Genomic DNA, 20,498 nt, shown 5'->3' with positions numbered 1-20,498 from the left:
TTTAAAAATTTTGTCCTTTCATTTTTGACCTCTTAGCTATAATTATTTATAACCTTATGCTCTATTGGATGAAATGAGATATATTCTTACTAAGTCAAAAAATGAATCACATGGTAGGAGACAAGAGCAGTGGGCTGCACAGAGAATGAATGTACAGGGGTTACAGTGCCTGTGTGGGTCTTTGACACTCAGCCTTGCTCTGATCACTGCATCACCTAATGGTCAAAAGTTCCAGAGGGGCCCATTCTAAAGATCTAGAGAACATGGAAGTCCACTTATCCAACTTTAAATCCCCATTCTCTCCATTAGGGTCTCCCAACATATTGGGCCGATGTCTTAGGGTTACAGGGAGAAGGCTGAGATGGAAGCAGGGGTGGCTTTCTGACATCTGTGAGCAACTGTCCCTTAAACTAATTTCTCTCAGATCTGGGACCTATGCTAATGTCACCTGTTGTCCGGAAGCTTTAACAGAGGAGATAAAAAGCTAGTCATATCTTCTTGGTGTTGGTTTCTTTGGAAAGACATGCCTCCTAACTTCAGGTTCACAATGTGAAGTCTCTTTGCTGACCGTCAGAAAGATTTGGCTCCCAAAGTCTAAGGCATATTTAAAAATGTCTTTCCTCTCATTTTACCTTTATAGTTTCCTTTCAGCAACTTTGAACTTGCCCTACAAAAGGTGAAAAATGAAGAATCAAAATCCATAGAAATCAAGCAAGTATTTACAGCTGCTGACTGTAAGCACACAATGATGGTGGATTATAATGCATTCAGGTAAGCCATATCTGCTAGCCATAATCTGTTTTCCTCTCAAGAATGTCCAAAGAACAGAAAGAACAATTTCTTTTCTTGTGCTTCCTAATTAGTTGCCTACATTTTTTACTAGGAATTGTCATTTCTTTGCACTTGTATTAACTTTGTTGTCAAGCTTTGGCCGTTAATGTAATAAATTTTGTGCATTTGCATATAAAAGAAATTTATAGGTGGGAACCGAGACACACAAAAGCATAAAGTCAGTTGGTCACATTGGCTTGTGAATCATGGTGTTGAAGGATCAGGGGAATGCCAGGAATGGTACATCTGAGTGAGAAAGACAGAAAAAAAATGCAGCTTAGAGCACCCTTCCAAAATCTGGGAGATAAAAGAAGGACATCTCCCTAGAAATGTGATGAAGTTGGAAAAGACAGTGTAAAATTTTACTGCTGATCACAGCAAAGGTGATAAGTATACATATGTGTATATGCATGCTCACACACATATATATATTCTGAAAGACATAAAAATATAGGAATCAAGGGAAAAATTTATGACAGTAGTTAGAAATATTAAATCATGAACAATAAAGATTTTCTCTAAGGTAAAGCTGAATTCTGGGACTATCCAGTGGCTGACCTAGGCAAATTTCCAAACAGTGGAAACACAGGGAAATTCAAATTCAGAGTCTAGTACAATTGTGAGACTTCTTAGCTTGAAAACAAAGTGAATGGAGCGTTCAGGAGAATGTCAATTAAATCATGGATGGAGGACAAAGGGGACTTTCTCTTTAGGCTGAAAATTCTGGCTCCTGAAAACAATAGTGGCTGAAATCTACATAGTATAGTAAACTTGGCTGATGCAGTCAAGATGTGGGCTGAGAAATGAGGAAGTGAGCCCAGGAGACAGGCAGGGAGGTCTTTCCAACTTAGTGTCTGCAGTCGCCTGCCTATTGCATCACTACCTGGTAGCCTGGAGCCCACCATTAGGCCCAAAGTGTCCCAAGAGCTCATTTGTTATTTTAACAAAACTCTTTTGTGTCTCCAAAATGTTCTTTTGAGAGAAGCAGTCAGAGGACATATTTTTATTGTTTAGAATTCCCAACCTTCTGGGATCAATAAGAATTTACAGTTCTTTGTTATTGTTCATAGTCATATACACATGTTCACGGTATTTTGGAAAAAAAATGGAGACAGAGTAAAGAGCAAAGACAATTACTCAGGCTGCAGGCTAATGGAAAGCAGTGGAGGAGAAAACAAGAAATTTCCATCAGAAATGAAGGAGTGGTTTCATTTTATTATTTTGTGTCCTTTTACAAAAGCATTCATTCTCCCAACACTCTCACAAAGTCTATTGGAAACACTTTAGTGAGTTTATGGGGCTTTTTGGGAAGCACTTAGACCAGGCAGTGGATCCAAGGAGGAAAAGTTGCTCTGCAGATGGAGGCCCGACCCTGATTGTGGGTGGGATAAAAGACCGCCACACTGTGTGATTGGAGGGGTGGCCTCAAGGTGCTGCATGCTCAGAAAGAAAGATCTCCCCATCACAGAAATTCCTTAAGATGAAAATCAGATCAGGTTATACCAGGCCTGAAAAATCCTTCAGTGGCTCGGTCTTGTCTTCACAATAAGATCCAAACATTTGACTGCAGCCAGCAAGGCCTTGAGTGATATGACACTGTTTGTATTTCCAATGTCATCACTTCTTTGTCTCCAGCCCTGTTTGTTGGCCTCGCTGCCTGTCTTTTGGTTTTCAAACACTTCAAGCTCCTTCCTGCCTCCAAGCCTATGCACATGTAGTTCCCTCCGCCTCGAATGCCCTCAGCACCATCCTTCTCATGGCAAACTCTCAGGCTCCTTTCCAATGTCAGCTCCCCAGAGGAGCTTCCTTTCTCTGATTATCCTATCTAAAGTAGATTACCCACTGTTATTCTTAGCCCCTTGTTTATATTTTTCACAGCACTTAGCACAACTTGCAGTTTTATGTAGAGATCTATTTACTTGGGGGGGGGTGCATGTGTGTGTGCTATGTGTCTTCTCCTATAAGAATGTGAGCTTTCTGAGGGCAGGGACCTTGATGGTCCCATTCACTGCAGTATCCCTGATACCTCGTTCTGGGCTCTATACATATATATGATCACTGAATGAAATCATGAACCACTAGAGTTATTCTTGGGCATTCTAGTTTGGAGGTGGTGGTGTGGCCTCCCAACAAGAGTGTAGACCAGGAGCCCTAATGTCCTGGTCCCTATGATGTGCTCTGTGTTGGGTGCCAAGCCCTCTGTGCTTGGCCCACAAGTGTAGGTCCCTGCACCTTGTCTTAAGCCTTCTCTTTTGCTTCTCACGCTCTTTCCTGGGCAAAGACAAAGGAACTATGTCGCTATCATATGACATCCTAATTTAATTCTCATTGCTCATTGCTTTCACGAGCAGATATTTTTGTTTTATTTATGTGTGAATGTGTACATGTGTATTCTGGTTCCTCTCACCAGAATGCAACCTCTTTGAGTGCAGAAACCTTCTCTCTCTTGTTTTCTGCTTTAGCCTTATCACTTACCACAGTGTCTGGCAAACAGTAGGGTGTTAATAAGTACTAGTTGAGTGGATATATTTTATTTAGCCCCCACTGCTTTGACTCTGACCTGTAGGTTGATGTCTCCATATTAGTTCCTCAAGCTCAGACCTTTCTCCTGAAATATAGGCCAGGAAATCTGAATACCTCTGGGACATGTCCCCCTAGGATGTCCCTTAGGCATCTCAAAATAACTTTCCCTAAATTGACCTCATTTTCATCTTTCATAAAGTTGCAGCTGGAGACTATATCCTGGTAAAGGCCACCATATGCCCAGGCCAGGGATCTGCCTTGTCTTTTTACTCTCCCCTATCGTGATCTCTCCCACCCACCCTTTGGAATTCTCCTTTTCTTGGAGGGGGGAGGCGGACGGAGTCTTGCTCTGTTGCCCTGAGTAGAGTACTGTGGCATCATCATAGCTCACAGCAGCCTCAAACTCCTGGGCTCAAGCAATCCTCCCTCCTCAGCCTCCTGAGTAGTTGGGTCTACAGGCATGTGCCACCACACCTGACTAAATTTTCTATTTATATTAGAGACAGGGTCTTGCTGTTGCTCAGGCTGGTCTCAAACTCCTGAGCTCAAGCGATCCTCCTGCCTCAGCCTCCCAGAGTGCTAGGATTATAGGCGTGAGCCACCGTGCACAGCTGGAATGATACTTCTTAAACTGCCTCTGGAAACTTCCCCTTCTCTCCATCCTGAGTTCACTGTTGCAGCTCTGCTTTTCATCACTGTTCACTTGGACCCTCTGGAAAGCTGTGTAACTGATCTCCTTTTCTTAACTCTCATCTTCCAATGTTTTGCCAGTGTGACCTTCCTAAAATCTTATTGAATCATTCCTCTGCTCTAAATCCTGCATCAGTGTATCATATGAGTTTGCCTACCTCTCTCCCCTTATTTCCATCTCACTAGAAGAATACTGTTGTAGTAGCCACCATTTATTGAGCACTTACTATGGGCCAAGCACTGTGCTGAATGCTTTACATTACTGGTAGCTTCCTGTTGAGTTGTTACTTGTTTACTTCCCTGCCTCCACATCAGCTCCTGCCAAGTACAATAGATGTTTGTTGAATAATTTAATGAATGATCCTACTTCTTAAGGAACATTCAGTCTAAAGCTTGCAGCAAACAAGTAAATAATTGATTACCTTGAACCAGGGAAGGGCCATCTGGCTCTGACTAGGGAAATCAGGGAAAGTTAGGCCTGACTTGCACTAGCCAAGTGACTTGGGCAACTCATTTCACCTATCTGCACCTCACTCTTTTGTCTATAAATTGGTCTCTGAGGTCCTTTCCAGGCTCTGACAATCTGAAACTCTTAAAATGTAGGTTTATAATTCACTTGTAAATGTTCCCTTTTTAAATTTTAAAAATGTTCCCTTCCCGAAACAGTAGAGAAAAATAGAGGCAGGCAGAGGCAGAATTGCAGCATAGGCCTGTGGGCTTCACTTTTGTGGCCCTGATACTCTCTCCTGCTTAGATACCTCGCACTCTCAGTAACTCTTGGGCCTCAGAGCCCAGACCTGCTGCTCTGAAAAGTGGTCCAAGCCCCTGGCATTGCCTTTCTTCCTCTCAGAGATTTGCATCTTCTCTCAGGAAAACCTTGAGGACAAGAGCTAATAAACTACATCTGGATAAGGTGCCATGGTTGATAATGAATTAATGTGTTGTCTTCCCTGCGATATTTGCCCAGAAGTGACCTGATGGAATGCAGAGACAGGTGGTCATCAGATAACAGATGTAGGGAAGGTTTCTCTTTTTTCATTTAGGTAGGGGACATTTCTCTTTTGCTGTGACAAGGTCACCACTTTTGCCTCTAGGCTGGACCATTTTCTCTGGGACTCTTTGTTCACAGTGTGTCAGATTCATCTATGAGAGCTGCTGAGTGTTACCTGAAAGAGTGCAGAGAGCCCTTCTCAGAGGCTCGGGATACCTGGTGATGGGCAAATTTCAGCAGGGAGCAGGGCAAGGACTAGGCTTGGTGGGGCTAGTATTTCATGCACTTGGGAACAGGGACAGGGTGGTGCTTCCTGGTGTGGGGCCTGGATTCTGAAACACAGGCAGCCGCAGCAACAGCAGTGAGGGCCCAATGCCAGGGAAGACATGGTCAGTCACTTCATCTGGCTACTTCCTTGAGCCTTGATCTACCCATCAGAGATTGCACTTGACCCCATGTATCCTGTGTGTATTTTGGTTATCTGTGTGCTCATCTCTTCTCCCCACGTGGGGGAAGCTTTCAGAGGGCAGGGTCCATGCCTGGTTCACCCTTGTGTCTTTCCCAGACATCGCCAGAACACAGTGTATCAGGCCTCAGTGATCGTAGTGAATTGTATATACACTTCTTTTCAGACTCCTGTTATCAACTGCAGGGTCAGTAGTTCTCCTGTGAACATCCATGTTATAAATTTCCTCTAAGATTTAGAGCCTGGAGAAAATTTTCTCTCTTGTAAAACTAAAAATTTTCCTGAGGGAGGTAGTATAATTTAAATAGCTCAGATCACTGGCTTTAGACTTGGAAAAACTCAGATCCAAGTCTCATGTCTGTCATTTCCCAGCTTGGTGGCCTTGGGGAAGGTGATGAACAATTTTTTCATCTGTAAAATAAGGATAATAATACTTACTACATAAAGCTGTTGTGATAATTAAATTTGATACTGTATGTAAAGTTCTAATTATAATATACTGACCAGTGCATGGTGGCTACTCAGAAAATGAAAACCCTTTATCCCAATGGTTTTAAGCTGGTGTCACTGACAATAGTAATGGAAATCTACATCCTGTTTTTGGTATTTCAATAAGCTACACATTTGCCCATGGTGGGGACATTCAAAACATTGTTTAATAAATGAGGCTGGAAGAGAAACTCTTTAAAAACTTGGAGGCCATGAAGATGGAAAATAATAAACATTGTTGATGTACCAAGGTTGGGAAACATTAATATAATCCACCCTATTACTGTCCTTTACTTCAAGGAAGCAGATTGTAAATTTAGTGCTTAGAACACAGTATGATCTCATCCTGATTTATCTAGGACAATTATCTCTCTCTTTATATGGTTTTGCTCTATCTTTATTTGGATTACTCTGTGTACATTGTTATTGGGGTTTTTATTGTAAGGTGTGTAACATCTTTTAAGGAAGCCACTAGTCTATGAATCTATATAAATAAAAGCAGAACCAAATACAAACAAATAAATTCCCAAAGCACTCAAATATAGGCTCTTATCATGAACCAAATAGATACTTTAACAGTCTTCATAGTCCATCTCAAGGTGGGAGCCTCAGTATATATTTTTGAAAACAGCATTTTGAACCTTCCTAAAAGCATTAGATATAAATAATATGATGTCATAGAAAGAATGCTGGCCTGAAAATCATAAAGATGGAGACCTTTGATTTGATTCTAGTGGTGGTGTTTGTATTGGTGAAGGCTTAGTTTTAAAAAGCAAAATCCTCTCTGGCTAGTTAAGCAGAAAAAGAATTTTTTAAAAGGGTCCTGGGTGGTTCATAGTGTCTTTGGAAGGGCTGGAGAAATAAGCTTGAGGCTGAACTGTAGGAACAGTGCCCAGAACTGGGCTGTAGAACTTGTCTGATGAGAAAATGACCTCTGTTACCACTGTCACCACTCACAACTTGTTGCTAGACTTGCATTGCTGTCAAGAACTTGATTTTACTGCAGCCATCACTACCACCACTTTTGGCAACCTTGTGTCCTTTGCCAGCCCTGAAAGCTGGACCCCTCTGACATCAAATATGGCCCACGCTGAGTTGGTCTTCTCCTGCTCCCTTTTGAGGCAAAGTCTTAATGTAAGCTTCCCTGGTTGGTGGAGCCTAGGTCACCTACATGTTTCTCATTGCAAGGAAGGCTGGGAAATTGAACTCTGACTTCCACGTTGGGGTGGCAAAGAACAAAATGTGGGAATTTCCCCAAATAGAGAAAGACCATTTAAAAGGTACCCTTTGTACAAAGTTTCAGTTAGAATGAATAAGTTCTGGAGATCTGTTGTACATCCTGGTAACTGTAGTCAAGAATACTGTATTATATACTTGAAAACTGCTAAGAGAATAGATCTTAAATGTTCTCACCACAAAAAATGATAATTGTGAGAGATGATGGATTCGTTAATTAGCTGGATTTAATCATTTCACAATATATACATATATCAAAACATCATGTTGTGTGTCATAAAGACATGAAATTTGTGTTTGTCAATTATACTTGAATAAAGCTGGGGAAAAATAAAATAAATGAAAGATAACCTTTTCATTTGCTGTGACTATTGTAGGGAAAGCAAATCCAAACTAACATGAGCCAAACAGGGAACACAAATGTATGTTGACATCAGGGACTAAACTCCTTGTTTGTAACCAAACCAAGCAAAACACCTGGCTAGTTTTAGTACTTTGAAAATACTGTTTTTTGTTTTTTTTTAATTTCGGCATATTATGGGGGTACAGATTTTAAGGTTTCAATAAATGCCCTTTCCCCCTCTCCCCCCACAAGTCTGAGTTTCCAGCATGACCATCCCTCAGATGGTGCACATGTCACTCATTATGTATGTATATACCCGCCCCCCTCTCCCCTCCCCTCTCCCCAATACCCTATTACTGTAGTACCTATGTGTCCACTTAGGTGCTACTCAGTTAATACCAGTTTGCTGGTGAGTTTTGATCCACCAAACAGATAAAGAAGATACAAAGCCCTCCCCTACACTTGGCTACTTTTGCAGTCTTGGACAAATGTTTTGAGTTTAAATTGCCTTAAATGAAGATATTGTATTAAACACAGGTTCATAGATTGAAAGCTGGCAATTATATTTTGTTTGGCTTTTGTTTAATGTTTTTAAATTAGGAATTTCAACATAAACATCTATATATCTGATGCCTCTTGGGAGATAGAAACTGGGTGTACCCCCTGCCTAGATAGAGCCTGTTCTCTGCATTTCTTCCCAGTCTTTATGATTCCTTACTGTCTTACACCAGGGCACCTTCTCCCATTTATCTTACCTACCTACCCCAGTAGGTACTTGACTAGGTAATTATTGGATTAGATTTTATAAGGTCCCTTCCAATCATAAGATTCCATTATTTTGTAACCCTAGATATTGTTGAAATAAGCATTTAGGAATCACTGTATAAATAGCGCAAAATAGAACTGAGGACTGATTTTTAAATTAGATCTCAAATATGATTATGTGCCTAGAAAATCTAAAAGAATCAATTTTAAGATGGTTAGAACTATTAAGAGTATTCAGAAAAAGTAGCTAAATGTGATAAAACTATATGTAAAATAGTAGCTTAGTTTATATTAACCATAACCAGTTAGGGAATGTTCTGCAAAGGAGGATATTATTTGCTATAGCAGCAAAAATTATGAAATACTTGGGAATAAATTGACAAGAAATGTGTAAAACTAAAATGAATACAATTTTAAAACTTTATGATACTTCTGAATGGAAAGGCAATATTCTAAAAATTCTGATCTGTCCAAATTAATCTGTAAATTTGAAGCAATTCCAATCAGAATTACAAAGAAGTAGGTTTTTGCTGTCGTTAGATTTGGTTTTGTTTTGCAGGGTTAGGGAGGAGAAATTGATTCATTGATTATAAAGGTTCAACAAGAAGAATAAGGAATTGAGAATAGCCAAGAAAATATTGAAAAGAAGAATATTAAAGTATAGATACTAGAAATGTATGTAATTTACAGACATTTGTGGACCTCACAATTTTGTAACAGAGGAATAAGCCAAAATATCAGTGAAATAGTGTAAAGTCCATAAAATGCCCATTTTATGGACTTTAATATAGAGTATGAAGAACATTTCAAATCAGTGGAGAAAGAATGGATTATTAATAAAGATTTTGGTGACAATCGATTAGAAAACATTTTTATACATTTTTTTGTGGTGGGACAGAGTTTCTAAAAAAAACCATAAAGAAAAGATTGTTTTGGCTACAGGAAATGTTTATATTTCTCTATAGCAAAAGATATCAAAAACAAACTTACAAGACAAGTAATAGATTGAGGGAAAAGTATTTACAATCAGAATACAAACCAGGAGTTTACATTAAGGACTTATGAAGAACTCCTATAAAATCAGACAAAAATGGGTCAAAGACAGGAATAGACAATTCACAGAAGTACAAATAGTCTTTAAACCTATGAAAAGATGCTCAATAATGATATAAGCTGAAACAACAATGAATAGGTGTTATTTCCTATGTTATTTCCACCTATTATATTGGCCATATTTTAAAAGAATAATGTAATTGACTCTAGGTGACCATGTGGGTAACAATTACTCCCATTTTCCATTAATAGGAGTTTAAATTGGTTTAGAATTTTGGAGGGCAATTGGTAGTATCTGTCTAATATTTAGATCTTTTTACCTACTAATTGCACTTTTAGAAATTTTTTATTTAGAAAAATATTGACAAGTGGATTGATTGATACAGATATGTGTGTGTGTGTGTGCATGCACGCATGCATAATATTTATTCCTGCAAACTTTGTAATAACAAACATTTAGAAAACTCTATTGCATTAGTTTAAGACAGTACTCTTCAGCCGTCACAAAGAATGAAGTAGACCAAATATACATACCCAAAGAATGATTCAATGTGTCAGTCGGGATTGGCTAAGTAATGCTGCAGTAACCAGCAATCCCCAGATCTCAGGGAAATAAATCCAAGGTTTTTATTTTGCTCACTCTATGTATCCATTGTGGTTGTCAGGAGAATTTTGTTCATAGTAGCCACTCAGGGACCTAAGCTGGCAGAAATAGCCATTACCCTGAATGCTGTCAGTCTCTTTACCATAAAAAGAAGAGAACTTTGGAGGGTCAAACACAACCAATTCTTACCTGGGAAGAAATATATATCATTTACACTCTTAATTCATCGGCTAGCACTAGTAACAGGGCCCCACTCATGAGCTCAGAAGAAAGAGGAAAACCAGATGTGAACAGCACTGATGTCTACCATATATATGTTGTACTGTTTTGTAGATAAAGCAAAATCCAAAAGTATGTATAATATGATCCTATTTATGCCAAAAATTTAAAGGTTGTATGTGCCTGTATATTTATATAAATATTTCAAGGAATGTATATCCTTTGAAGAAATTCTAGCAGGCTACACACCAAGCTGTTATTAATACAGTGTGCCTCATTCCTTGATTTTTTTTTTTTTTTTACAATGAGCAGTGGTAAAAAAAAAAAAAAAAAAGTTAAAATAAAATAAAACCCAAACAAAGCCAAAAAGCCTGGGCAAAGAGCTTTTTGAACATTTTTTCAAAGAGAACATTTTTTATTTCTTGCTTCAGTTTTCAGAAAGAGCTAATGGCAGATGCTGGCAGAATGTTTTGAGCAAAAGTTCTGACCAATTATATATATATGTGTATATATATATATATATATATCTGTATTTTAATAAAAAAATGAAAGAACATGTTTTATTTCTTGCTTCAGTTTCCAGAAGAATTAATGGTAGATGCTGGCAGAATGTTCTGAGCAAAAATCAAGAGACTCAGAATCATAGAGCGGGGTATGAGTTGTTGCAATGAATACTCTACTTTGATTATTGATTAGGGTCAAATAATTTTAATGTGCTTACTTAAAACTCTTATATTTTAATAGTTTTTATATTAATATTTTAATTAATTAAACATTAACATTTGAAATATATTAATATATTTTATAATATTCATAAAACAATTTATAAAATTATATATACATGTATTTAAATATTAAATTAAATATAATATATTTTGTATTAATGTATATTTTATATTTTATAAATAAACATATTTTATATTTTAATATATATTTTCTAAAATAGTTTCCAGAATATTTTATATTGATGCAATATATTCCAAAATATTTTATATTAATATAATTACAAAATTCCAGAACTTTAAAGTTAAATTTTGAGATGGAATAGTTTTTATAATTTTAAAATTCTTATCAAATTAGCAATAGTCATACCCATTTATTTTATCCAACATTTTATGAAAATTTTAAAACGTTCAGAATATTTGAAAGGATTGAACAGTGAACACCCATATATCCACTATTGTACCATTAACCTCTTACTTTATTTGCTTTATCACACATCTCTCTATTTATGCATCCCTCTAACCATCCATTAATCCATCTTAATTTTGGTGCATTTCAAAGAAAATCACAGACACCAGTTACTTCCCTCTAAATATTTCAGCATGCTTACCATTTATTTATAGTTTTTTTTATTTTCATGTAAAATTTATGTTCAAAAAATGCACAAACTCTAAGTGTACCTTTGCTGAATTTAAACAAATTCATACACTTGTGCAACCCAAATCCCTATTAAGACATAGAACATTACCATCATGCCAGAAAGTTCCCTCATGCCCCATCTCAGTCAATTCTTGCCCACATCCCCCATTCAAGAGGTAGCCACTATTCTGATTTTTTTTCACCGTAGTTGTTTTTTCCCTGTTCTGGAATTTCATATAACTGGGACTATATAGTATGTGCTCTTTTGTGGCTTCTTTCATTCAGTATGATTTGGAGAGTCATTAATATTATAGAATGTATCAGTAATTCATTCCTTTATATTACTGAGAAGCATTCTATTGTATGAATATACCACCATTTGTTTATTCATTCTCCTGCTGATGGATATCTGGGTTGTTTCCAATTTTGGGTTAATATGAATAAGCCCGCTCTGATCATTCTTATACAAATCTTTTTGTGAACATATATTTTTATTTCTCTTGTTTACATACCTAGGAATGGAATTGCCATAGACTAGGTATATGTTTACTTTAAGAAACTGCCAGACCTTTTACCAAAGTGGTTGTACCAGTTTACATTCCCAGTCCAAATTTTCAATTTTTTCTTTTATGGTTTTTGCTTTCTGTGATATGTTTAAGATACCTTTGGCTACCTCAAAGTCACCAAGATAATCTCTTTTGCTTCCCTTTAATAGCTTTCATTTGGTCTATGATTCATCTCAAATTAAATTTTGTGTATGGTATGAGGTAGGGAGGTTCATTTTACCAAAATTAATAAAATACTTATTTGAAATTCTTATATTATGGGTCAGAAAATTTTATATTAAATTAAAAAAAATAATTCTAGAGCTATAAAATACAATTTTGAAATAGAAGAGTTTTTATAATTTTCAAATTCTTATTCAATTAGTGACAATGTTTTACCCATTCCTTTTTTTTCTTATTCTGTGATACAGTTTTGACTATTAAAATTGCAAGTTCTCCTTTGCAAAGGAAGCTGAAATGCTGGTCTTTTATATTTTATTGTATTTTATAGTTTTCAGCAATTTACTTATGTGACACATTTCCATTTCTTGAGAATTGAAGTATTCTCACTAAATTAATATCTCAGTTAACTGAGGTATTCTAGATACCAATGATCTTGTTAACCAAAGGAAACTATATACCATATGCATATGGTGGATTATATTTTCCCTAATGATTAATAATGTGAAATGTATTTTCTTGACCTTATCTGCCATCAGTATTCTTCTTTGGTGAACTGCCTGTTCAAGTATTTTGTCCGTTTTTAAGTTTTTTTCTTATTTCTGAATTTTAAGAGTTATTATATATTTTGGATACATGTCCTTTATCAGATATATGATTTTAAACTTCCATGTGGCTAAAGACACCATATTGGCACTTTTAGCCAGTGTCAAAAGAAAAAAAATAAATTTTAAAAATCCAGATTGGAAATAAAGAAGTAAAATTAATAATATTTTTTGTCAGCGGCTTGTAATTTTATTCCCTTAAAAGTGTCTTTTGAAGAGCAAAAATTTTAAATTTTGATTAAGTTCAATTTATTGGTTTTTGCTTTTATAGATCATGCATTTGGTATTATATCTAAGAAATCTTTGCCTGATCCAAGATCACAAAGGTTTTCTAGTATATTTTCCTCTAGAAGTTTTATAGTTTTAAATTTAACATTTAGGTCTGTGATCTACTTTGTGTTAATTTTTGTATGTGGTGTGAGATATGTGTTAAAGTTTTGTTGTTTAGCATGTGGATATGCAATTTTTTCAGCAACATTTGTTGAAAAGACTATCCTTCCTCCACTGAATTGTCTTGTTGAAAAACAGCTGTTCATATATGAATGGCCTATTTCTGGACTCTATTCTGTTCTATTGATCTATTTGTCCATCTTAACACCAATACCATGCTTTCTTGATTACTATAGCTTTATGATAAGTCTTGTAATCAGATAGTTTTAGTTCACCAATGTTGTTCTTTTTTAAAAAAGTGATTTTGGCTCTACTAGGTCTTTATTACTTCCTATTTCCTTATGAAGTTTAGAATCAGCTTGTCAATTTCTACAGCAAACTCTGTTGGGATTTTAACTGAGATTGCATTGATTCTGTAGATAAATTGGGGGATGATATTGAATCTTCTGACTAATGGGCATGGTATGTGTCTCCACTTATTTGGGATTTAATTTATCTCAGAAATGCTCTATAGTTTTCAGGGTATAGGTCTTGTCATATTTATCACTGACTTTCATATTTTTGATGCTCTCACAAATCATGTTTTAAATTTTAATTCCTGATTGTATATTGCTCGTATGTAGAAATAAGGTTGATATTTGTATATCGATATTATATCCTGCAACATTGCTAAACTCATTTATTAGTTATAGTAGCATTCTTTATTATTCTATCAGTTTTTCTACATTAATGATCACAGCATCTGTCAATAAAGGCAGTTTTACTTCTTTATTTCCAATTTGAATTCCTTTTCTTTCTTTTTATTGGTTTATTTTATGGTCTAGAGGTGCCAATATGGTATCTTTTGTCACATGGAAATTTACATTTTTAATTATAATTGAGTTTATCTATTTTTTCCTTTATGGTTTGTGAATTTTGCATTCTGTTTAAGAAATTATGTATGATCCACATATATGAAGATAGTCTTTGTTTTATTCTAGAAGTTACAATGTTTGCTTTTCACATTTAGGTCTTAAATTAATTTAGGATTGATTTTTGTGTACAGGTTGTGATATACACAAATACACACATAGGGATTGCCAATTGTCTCAGCACCATGTATTGAGTAAGTCTATCCTTTTCCCAATGGTTTGTATTTTCACATCTGATATATGTCATCATCCCATATCCATATGAATATCTGCTTGTCTATTCTTAAGCCAGAACTACCTATTTTAATTTGTTATACCATCATAATATGTCATAATGATATATAAGTAGGTAAAGTCCAATTTTTCTTCTTCAAATTTGTCCTGACTATTCCTAGGCATTTAATTTTCCATATCAATTTTATGACCACTTTTCCTAGCTCTATAAAAAGGCTGATTCTGTTTGGATTAGAATTGTGTTGGATTTAGAATTGTGTTGGATTTATATTAATTTGGGGACAGAATTTCTGTCACTATGAAATACATACTTCTCATCCATAAATATAGTATATCTTGTTTTATAACACTTTATAGTTTTGTTGCTGTTGTAAATAGCATCTTTATTTTAAAATTACATTTTCTAGTTGGTTGTTGATGATATGTATGAATACTATTGGTTTTCTTATATTATGTTTTGTATATTGATCTCATTTTGTTCTTTGAGTTCTCAGAGTCTGTGGATTCTCTTGGATTTTATTTTGGACCATAGCATATAAACTATAAATAATGACAGATTTGCTTCTTCCTTCTTATGATGTTTTTTGCTATTTTTCTTATTATGTTGGCTAGAGCCTACAATACAACATGTAAGATAAGTAGTAATAGCAGGTATCCTTATCTTTTTTTTTTTTACTTCAAAAGAGATATTTCTGATATTTAAGTATTTTGCTTGTCACACGTTCTTAGTAAATGCAGATATTTTATTTGGGATTCTCACATCTTTGTTCATAAAGCAGATAGATAGGTCTATACTTTTTCTTTCTCCTACTGTCTTTGTCCATTTCAGATATTAATGTTTTATAATAGCTTCATAAAATGAATTTCAGAACATTCACTCTGTTTCTTTTAGCAGTTTATAAAAGGTAGGTATTATCAGGTTTTTGAAGGTTTTGTATTAAGTTGTCGGTAAAACCATATGGCTACTGCCACTTATTAGCTTATACACCTTCCGCTCTGGCTGTCAGCTACTTCTTTGCCTTGGTACCTGGGGACATTTCTCTGCTTTTTTGCAAGCTCAGCCAGGAGTTTGAGTTTTAATTGCCGCCTAGTCTATCATTTTGCCATACACAATATCTCTACCATACCATAAGGCTGTCTAAAATTACATTGGGGGAAATTCTGACTAGACATATTATTATCAGGGAATGTCACATTATTATTAATACCAATGCTGAAGTGGATTTGGCTGTGATCATATAGGCCTAGTTAAAATCAGCTGCACTATTTAAAAATTTTAATCACTCTTAGGCTTTTCTCTTTCTATTTTTGAAGCATATCCATTCTTATAACCTTGAATTTTATGAGATGCTAGAAAAAATTCTTGGCATTTTAGAATAAATAAACCATATAAAGTTGTGCCAAAGCAGATAAAGTATTTCTTATGCTTCTAAAGAGTGGAAAAAGGACCAACTCTTTTTCTGAAGTTTTATATATACATATATATTTATACTGTGTTTATTTTATTTCTTTTTCCATGATTATATTCTTGTGGGAGTGGGTAAATCATTAACAGTGAAACTACTGTTTCGTCCTATGCCATGTCCTAATGGTCTGTTTTCTAAATGAAGTCTCTATGAATAAAAGCAAGGCAGCTAGGTAGTCATTCGGTTGCTAACAAATGAGCCAGTTAATGCCACCCATGCTTTCTTCTTTTATTAGATTCCAAATTTTGTTCTTAAAAATGGATACAATAAGTACATGCTAATTTGTCGTTCCTCAGAAGGAGAATTATGATGTAAAAAGTAGGATATAAAATGAGAAGATACTGCAGGGCAGGAGGGTAATGATACTTGGACCACCATAGGGCAGGCCCTGCCTGGCTGCTTTTCATTCAAGTAAATTTTGTGACTCAAAGGACTGGGTGTAGAAGGTTTGACACAGTGTAGGGTTTAACCATGTAAGTTTATTATTCATTCATTTGTTCAATAAACATCTATTAGGCATTTACTCTGTGCCAGGGCCCATGATGGGTAATAGAAGTTCAGAGATGAATATGCTGATGTTGGGGAGCTCCAGCCTCATCTGTGGCCTTTCACTGCTGGTTCTGTGCCGCCCAATCTGGGCCACTCTTTTCCCATGCCATTTTGGATAGGATCTCTCCTTTGCTGTCCAGTTTTCTGCTGTCCACCCCTGAAGACATGGTGCAGATTACATTTATTCTCTTAAGATGTTCCTGACCACCCCAGCTCACAGTAATCCATTCCTCTTTGAACTCATTGTAGTTATAACTGGTGCCACCAGTATATCTTTTTGTTAATTTCCCCACTATGCAATATAGCATATCTTTTTATTCCCACATGCATGTTAGTTGAAGAATAGATAAGTGAATGAACAAAGGAGGTGCCCTTTGACTGGATGCAATTTTCACTCACTTGATAGTTAGGATCCTATTGACAGGGTGTTCCTAGACTTACTTTGGGCTTTCTTGAAGGGCAATTCATTCTACCACTTACCAATAATTATAATAATAGCTAATACTTATATGCTGCTTACCATGTGACAAATGCTGCACTAAATGCTTTTTATATATTAACTCATTTATTCCTCACAGCAGTCTTGCAAAGTGGGCACTATTATTATTCCCATTTTGAAGGTGAGGAAACTGAGGAACAGAGAGGTTAAGGAACCTACCCAGGATCACATATTAATTTGCAGAGCTGGGATTTGCAATAGACAGTCTAGCAATTTCATCATGAGTTAAGATTTAGGATCAAACTAGCTAAGGTTGACAATTCATTTCTGTGTCTCCAATGCCTCGGGTTCTTCATCTGTGAAATAAGAATAATTCAGGAACTTGAGGGGGGACATTAAATGAATTAACATATGCTAAACAGTAAGCCGACAAATATCCATGACACTAGTTCCATCCACTTCCCCTCATCATTGGCCATATGGAACTTACACTCTGGGTCTAGAAAGCATGTATGTGTCTTTGTATGTCCCAGCAGCTATCTCTACCAACTTTGAAATCTTTGCTCTGATTTAGATGTTCTTCCTTGACTTTCCTTTTTCTGGAAAGCTGTCTTCTGGAATGGGGGCAGTTGGATAGGATTAAAAAAACTTTCTGAGTATATACTCCTGCACTTTTTCTTCTCACTATTGCATGTATTTTTATATTTATGTCTATTTTGCTTTGTTTCAGAAATGGATTTAAGGTGAGTTACAAAGATGTAGACAATTCTATAATATAAAATGGATATGCAAATAATAAAAGTAAAAGAAAAGATAAAAGTTGGAAAGAATGGTGGATCCATGAGTGGGGCTGATGCATAGAGTATATTAACAGACTCTAAAGTCACAGACATATATTAGCAGTCAGCTAAAGGCCTGGCTCGAGCTTCCTAGAGGTCAGTGCAAAATAGGAGATCATGATCAGTTATAGGATTTATGGTGCTCATAAAGCAACGACAAGCCTGTTGCTTAGGAGAAGGAATCCTACTGAAGAGCACAAGGAAAGACATTCTCCTTTGGTCACTCACAGAGGGGACTTCTGGTAGGGGGGTGGTGGCTCAGTAGCATGCTCTCAGGATACCCAGGGATGAGATTCAAATGGCTGTTTCTGACAGTATTCCTTAGAAGAAAACGATAGCATCCCACCAGAATATTGATCAGTCAAAGCAATTCTGCTAGGCGCATCATTTTTCATAGCCCAGGTGCCCAACTTTCTGAGTTCCAGCTTAACCTGGGACATGAAGGTGCTTCTTGCTGACCTCTGGATGAAGGAAAGGAGAGTATAGGAAGGTGGGACCTGGGACAGTGGATCAGTCATTGATTCCCACAATTTTAATGTGTAATAAATGACCTCAAATTGTCTGTCATAAAAAAGCATTTATTTAGCTCACAGGTTCATGGGTTGGCTGGGGTCCATTGATCTGGGCTGGCTCTGTTACACGTCTGTCATTCTCCTCCAGGAGCAGTGGGCTAACCTAGACATGTCATTCTCATGGTGATGGCAGAAGTACAGTGAGGGAATGAGAAACACAGAAGACCTTTTGAGGCCTAGGCTCAGAACTGACACACTTTGACTCCCACATCATTCTATGAGCCAAAACCAGTCCTGTAGCTGACCCATTGTCAAGAAGCAGGAAAGAAATTGTGTTCCTTTAGAGGATGGAACAGCAGAGTCACATGGGAACAGGTGTGGCTACAGGGAGAGAAGTATTGAGGGGAGTGATTCAATAGCCCACAGAGAGGATAGAAACGAATGTGGGAGAAGCTCACTACCTCCTTAGGTATGGAACTCCCCGCCCCCCCCACACACACACACTCTGGTTATACCTGTTGCCACCATGCAAGTTTAATTCATCCCTGCAGGAGGCTTGGGCATCAAGTGGCTCTGGCTGTGGTTATTTACCACTGCAGCAAATCAGCTCTGAGCAAATTGGACCCTGTGAATGACCATTCTGTGGCCTGGGAGGGACTTTGCACCAGCACCTGCCATAGCTGCACACTCTCTCGATGAGCGGGAATATGATTGGGCCCCTAATGTGGCTGGGAAATTAGGCTTGTGACTCACAACCAGCTTCCCCATTTTGTTTGATCTTAATTGATTCGTGTTCATTTTCCCTTTATTTCTTAAGTAGAAATGTGAAACACTAGGTGAGCACATTTACTTTATTTTTTGATTTAGAGCCACTTAAGCTTTACAGATGATGCTATCAGCATTTGGATTTCTTCTATTACTTTTAAAACTGTTATATTTAAGGTTGATGTTCTGTGGTTACATGCTAGGATTCATTACATAGAATTTAAGTACAGAGTGTTTAAAGCAAGGAGCCAGGAACAAGTTCTCTGTATATTATCTGGACTGAAAATGATTTCTTACTGACATTACAAAGTTTCAAAATTCCAGCAACTATCAAAATATAGTCAGGTAGTTTGCCTAGGTTGTGTCTGTGACTTCTGATTCAGATAAGTGATTTCATCCTCAGCCCAGTGCTGCTCTCTCCCCAAGCTCTGAATTCTTCATAGAAGACCCAAAACAAATTCCAAAATAGGCCACAACAATAAAATGTAAGAAATTTTCCTACTTCATATTCTGATAAGTAAGTAAATCATTTTATTCATTGATCGACTTGTATTTCTGCCTTTTCTGATTTGTTTCCCGGCATAAGAGATCTAGTTGTGTTAATGACAATTTGTCAATTGACTACAAACCCAGTAGTCTACCCTGGGGCTTCTATGTGAGTGAGTAGTCCTAGGGAAGGGCCACTGCTAAAGGTTGTGCTGATTGTGAACTGAACACCTCTGGGGACACTGTGCATGGAGATCCTCTTTTGGAATTCCTCCAGCAGTGGTCAGGGCATTGGGACAAGGCTTCCAGCTTTTACTCTGCCACTCATTCTCTCCTTTCCCTACCAACCCCCCACCCCAAATTTGGCTTCTTGGTCTCCAAATCAAAAGGTTGTCTTTCTCCTTCCTTCCTTCCCTAAATAAATGTATCCTCTTTTCATAGTAACTTGGCACATTTGTTTAAGATGGATACGACTGGATCCCTCCCTTCCTTAACCACTCCTCCCATACACACGTGTGTACATGCACATACACACACTCACCATCTGTGACAAAGCCTGTGGAATTTGTGAACCACAGCCACATACCAACCCCCAGACTGCTCTGGAGGCCTCTTTATAAAGTTGCATGAACAGAGAAAAACCAAACTGTGCAGTACAGGAGAATGCATACAGATTCTGAAAGTGATTTATTGTATGAAAAATTCATTTTTGTTTATTTATTCTTAGAAACTAGTTATGCTATGATCACAATAAAATGTAGCATAGTCTCAGCAATAGCAGGCCATTTTGAGAAGCAAACAGACCAAAATAGCAAAAGACTTGTATTAAAACCTACAAAACACAGATTTTCTGAATTAAAAATTAAATACGGGGCACTAATAGAAGACCAGACAACTGCAGAAAACTTGGTAATAAACCAGAGAACTATCTTTAGACACACCTCCAAACAGAGCAAAATTAAAAAAGGATTGAAACAATGAGAAAGAAGAGAGCAGAAATGGAGG

General features: G+C 36.8%; 1 protein-coding gene across 1 annotated transcript in view; it reads left to right on the top strand.

Moving 5' to 3' along the window:
- The window catches only part of EFHC2 (EF-hand domain containing 2), a 168,753-nt gene that overhangs the window by 112,668 nt on the left and 35,587 nt on the right, over positions 1 to 20,498 (top strand). The window contains exon 11 of the mRNA XM_020285042.2: positions 641 to 771. Within this exon, the coding sequence (XP_020140631.1) occupies positions 641 to 771 (131 nt within the window). The remainder of the gene's footprint in view (positions 1 to 640; positions 772 to 20,498) is intronic.

The sequence above is a fragment of the Microcebus murinus genome, chromosome X (genome assembly GCF_040939455.1).
Source record: "Microcebus murinus isolate Inina chromosome X, M.murinus_Inina_mat1.0, whole genome shotgun sequence".
Classification (NCBI taxonomy): Eukaryota; Metazoa; Chordata; class Mammalia; order Primates; family Cheirogaleidae; genus Microcebus; species Microcebus murinus.
The sequence above is the reverse complement of the archived record's forward strand: the minus strand, read 5'-3'. Positions and strand labels throughout refer to the sequence as shown.